This window comes from Choloepus didactylus, chromosome 6 (genome assembly GCF_015220235.1).
Source record: "Choloepus didactylus isolate mChoDid1 chromosome 6, mChoDid1.pri, whole genome shotgun sequence".
Classification (NCBI taxonomy): Eukaryota; Metazoa; Chordata; class Mammalia; order Pilosa; family Megalonychidae; genus Choloepus; species Choloepus didactylus.
In genome coordinates this window covers 27,501,483-27,504,803 of record NC_051312.1, presented here as the reverse complement: position 1 = coordinate 27,504,803, position 3,321 = coordinate 27,501,483, and the positions used below count along the sequence as shown (strand labels likewise).

At 42.3% G+C, this 3,321-nt stretch overlaps 1 protein-coding gene across 1 annotated transcript; it reads right to left on the bottom strand.

The window, feature by feature from the left end:
• Positions 1–1,515: 1,515 nt before the first annotated feature.
• Positions 1,516–2,475, bottom strand: LOC119536806 (olfactory receptor 476-like). Its single transcript, XM_037839545.1, has one exon. The coding sequence runs from the start codon at positions 2,473–2,475 to the stop codon at positions 1,516–1,518; it is 960 nt and encodes a 319-aa protein (XP_037695473.1).
• Between the last annotated feature and the right edge of the window lie 846 nt (positions 2,476–3,321).

Sequence of the window (3,321 nt, the reverse complement as noted above, 5' to 3'; positions counted from 1 at the left end):
GGAGTGGAGTCTTGGGTTGTGTTGGGTTAGGAGACTGACTGGAACTGGATTTTTTTAGTATGTTAAGAACAATTACCTCAAACCTTTAAATAAGGCCAGGACATGACTGCATACTATTTCAATGTTATCCTGAAGCATTGCTTACCAGGTCCAACCAAGGTTGATTTGATTTTCTAAGAAAATGTTTTTTCACTTTGCTATCCATGAGGAATGAAGAGCTCAGATGTATGAACTTGGGAGTTTTGTCCGGTAGGGTTGCAGTTGCTTCTTTGTATTATTCATTGGGCTCAAGCCCAGTGGTGAAGGCTCAGTCTCCATTTTTTCCTCCTCACTAGGACATACAAATGTCAGATTTGGTTTTTCCCTCTTTCCCATTTATTCCATCCACATTCCTAACCACATGTCTTTTCCTCTTCCTGGCTGATTCATAAACTGAAGTAATTCTGTGGATTTAGAAGCTCATAGATAAAGGCAGATAGGTAAAACACAAGCCATTTACACCCCCACCCCCTGCTACTTCAGACTCCCCAGAGAGACTGGGAGTGGTTCAGCCAAATGGAATGGGATTCAAGCCAATTTTATTTGAATCTCAAAAAGGTACAGAACTTCAGTTGACATCTTGGTTTCACAGTAAATTCCTTCTCCTTATTTTCCTCATAAATTAGTAAGATTGACTTCTTTTATAATAAAGAATGTTTTGTCTAAAGACAAAAAGGTAAACTGACTTTGACTGAAATAAGTTATATGGCCTTTTTTGTAAAAATGGCAGCTCATCATTGTTGTACACAACTTTTGGGTCCCTGGCTAATTATAGTACAGGTTTCTGTACCAGGGTCTCCATTGTCTCCCATGAAGTCAAGTAATTACTGCCTCTTTCTACTGTTCGAACACCACATGGACTATTACTCCAATGCCATGTATTTGAAAGAGCAATATTCCCTATAGAACCTTGTAGGGAAGGCTGCACTAGTTGAAATATGTCATTTTCACTGTTCACCATTAACGATTCTTTATATTTTGGGGAAGTTTCAAGACAAGAAGATAGAATCCAACTCTCACTTCTCAAGTAAAAAAAGGGCATAATTCCATCTCCCAAGGCTCTGTAAAGCTAGAAGGGTGGATGTAGGGCTCCACTGGATATAAGATATCCATACTGGATGTAAGATATCAGTGGCTGTAGGATATCTGTGCTGGCAAACAGATGGATGTTCCTGCTTAGGACTTGAACTTAAGAGAGTGATGAAAATGTATAGGATTGATTGGTTAGAGATCAATGGATGCAATTGATTGTATTGTAGTAGCTAGTGTAGGGGTGGCTTTGTACAGTAGTAAAGAAGAGGTGAATGTTCAGAGGCAGCAGTGCTAGCTGTAGTAATGGAGAATGTCCAAAGGTGATGCCCACAGTGGTAGCAGACTACACAGACCATTCTAGTAGCAGGGTTTTAGCTATGCCTTGCCTTTCTTGATTCCTATTACAGCTGGGCTCTCTAGGCTTCTCTTCTATTTTATAGGCTATCAGATAGCTTTCAAACAAATTACTTTCTTATTTAAGTTAAGAACCCTAACTTGTACGGCAGCCTTGACATCTTTATTCCTTAGGCTGTAGACCAGGGGATTAAGCATGGGGATCATGATGGTGTAGAACACAGAGAGGATCTTGTCATAGGCTGAGGCATGTTCAGGCTTGGGTTGGACATACACAAGGAACACAGATCCATAGAAGAGGAAGAGGGCAGTGAGATGGGAGGCACAGGTGGAGAAGGCTTTGCACTTGGCTTCTAGGGACATCATCCTGCAAATTGTGACAAGGATATAGGCATAAGAGACCAAGATGACTGAGACTGTGGGGACAGTGACCAAGGCAGTAAAGAAGAGCAGGATGACATTGGCTATGGTGGTGTCTGAGCAGGCCAGTTGGAGCACAGGGGGGATGTCACAGAAGTAATGATCAATGATGTTGGGGCCACAGAAGGGCAAACTGAAGGTATTCCCTGTCTGTACAGCTGAAATGAACATACCCCCAGCATAGGTAACCACCACCAGTTGTACACACAAGCGCTTGGACATGATGGTGTGGTAGAGAAGAGGATGGCAGATGGCCACATATCGGTCATAGGCCATGATGGCCAGGAGAAGGCACTCTCCTGTGCCGTGGATACACATGAGGGCCATCTGGACCACACAACCTGCAAAGGAGATGGACTGGTCAGTGGAGAGAAAGCTGATCAGTAGCCGGGGGGTGAACACAGAGGAATTGCAGATATCAAGGAAGGAGAGTGCACTCAGGAGGAAGTACATGGGGGTGTGGAGGGCAGAGCTGGTGCGGATCAGCTCTATCATGCCTAGGTTTCCCACCAGAGTCATGGAGTAGATCAGCAGGAAGATGGCGAAGAGGAGTTGTTTTTGGTCTGCCTGGTCTGTGAGGCCCAGCAAGATGAACTTCGTCACTGTGGTGTGGTTCTGCCCCAGTGCCATCCCACTGGTGTGTTTTCCATATGACAATGAAGAGAGGAGAAACAAGAATGTTAAACTCCAGCCAAAGAGGTGTCTTTTAATGAACTCTACAACTCAGGAGCCACGACTCTTCTCCGAGTGGCAGACTACAACCCAAATCCCACATCAATTTCATCATGTCATGCTCAAAACACTTTAAGGGTTTCCTTTCTCCCTTAGATAACATCTAAATTCTTTAGCCTCCCAAATATCCTCTATGACACACCTCTATGCAACCCTGCTCTAAGTTTACTCTCTAGCAATTCTGAACAACTTACAGTTCTATGAAGGTACCATATGCCAATGTCTATGCCTTTCTGAATTCTGTATTTTCTGCTTGGAATGCCCTTTGGTCTCTCTGAACTCAACTTGGAACATTGTCTGTTAACTCTTTCCTCTTCTTTGAATTAATGACACTACATTTTAACACTTAAAAAATGCCCACTTGGGGGAGTGACGTCATCAACATGTTGATGCAAAAAGCTGCCACATACTTTTCCACATATATTCAACAAAAAAGGGAGATAACTTAGACTTGTTTGGAATTCTGAAGGAGGGTACGTACCAGAGAAGGACCCTACAGATGCCAAATTGAAGAAGAAGACAGATATAAGTAATAAAAATGTTCAAAAATTGATTTTGGTGATGAATCCACCACTATATGATGGTACTGTGAACAACTGATTGTACACTGTGGATGATTATAGGGTATGTGAATATATCTCAGTAAAACAGAATTTTGAAAAATGCCCACTCATCTTTCCTATTGTATTTTCTTATACCTAATGGGAGGAGAGTTTCTTAATATTGCAATAATTTGTACCCTAG

Bases quoted from the DNA above. Each gene is read 5' to 3' on its own strand.
- LOC119536806 (XM_037839545.1), bottom strand. From the start codon at position 2,475: ATGGCACTGGGGCAGAACCACACCACAGTGACGAAGTTCATCTTGCTG.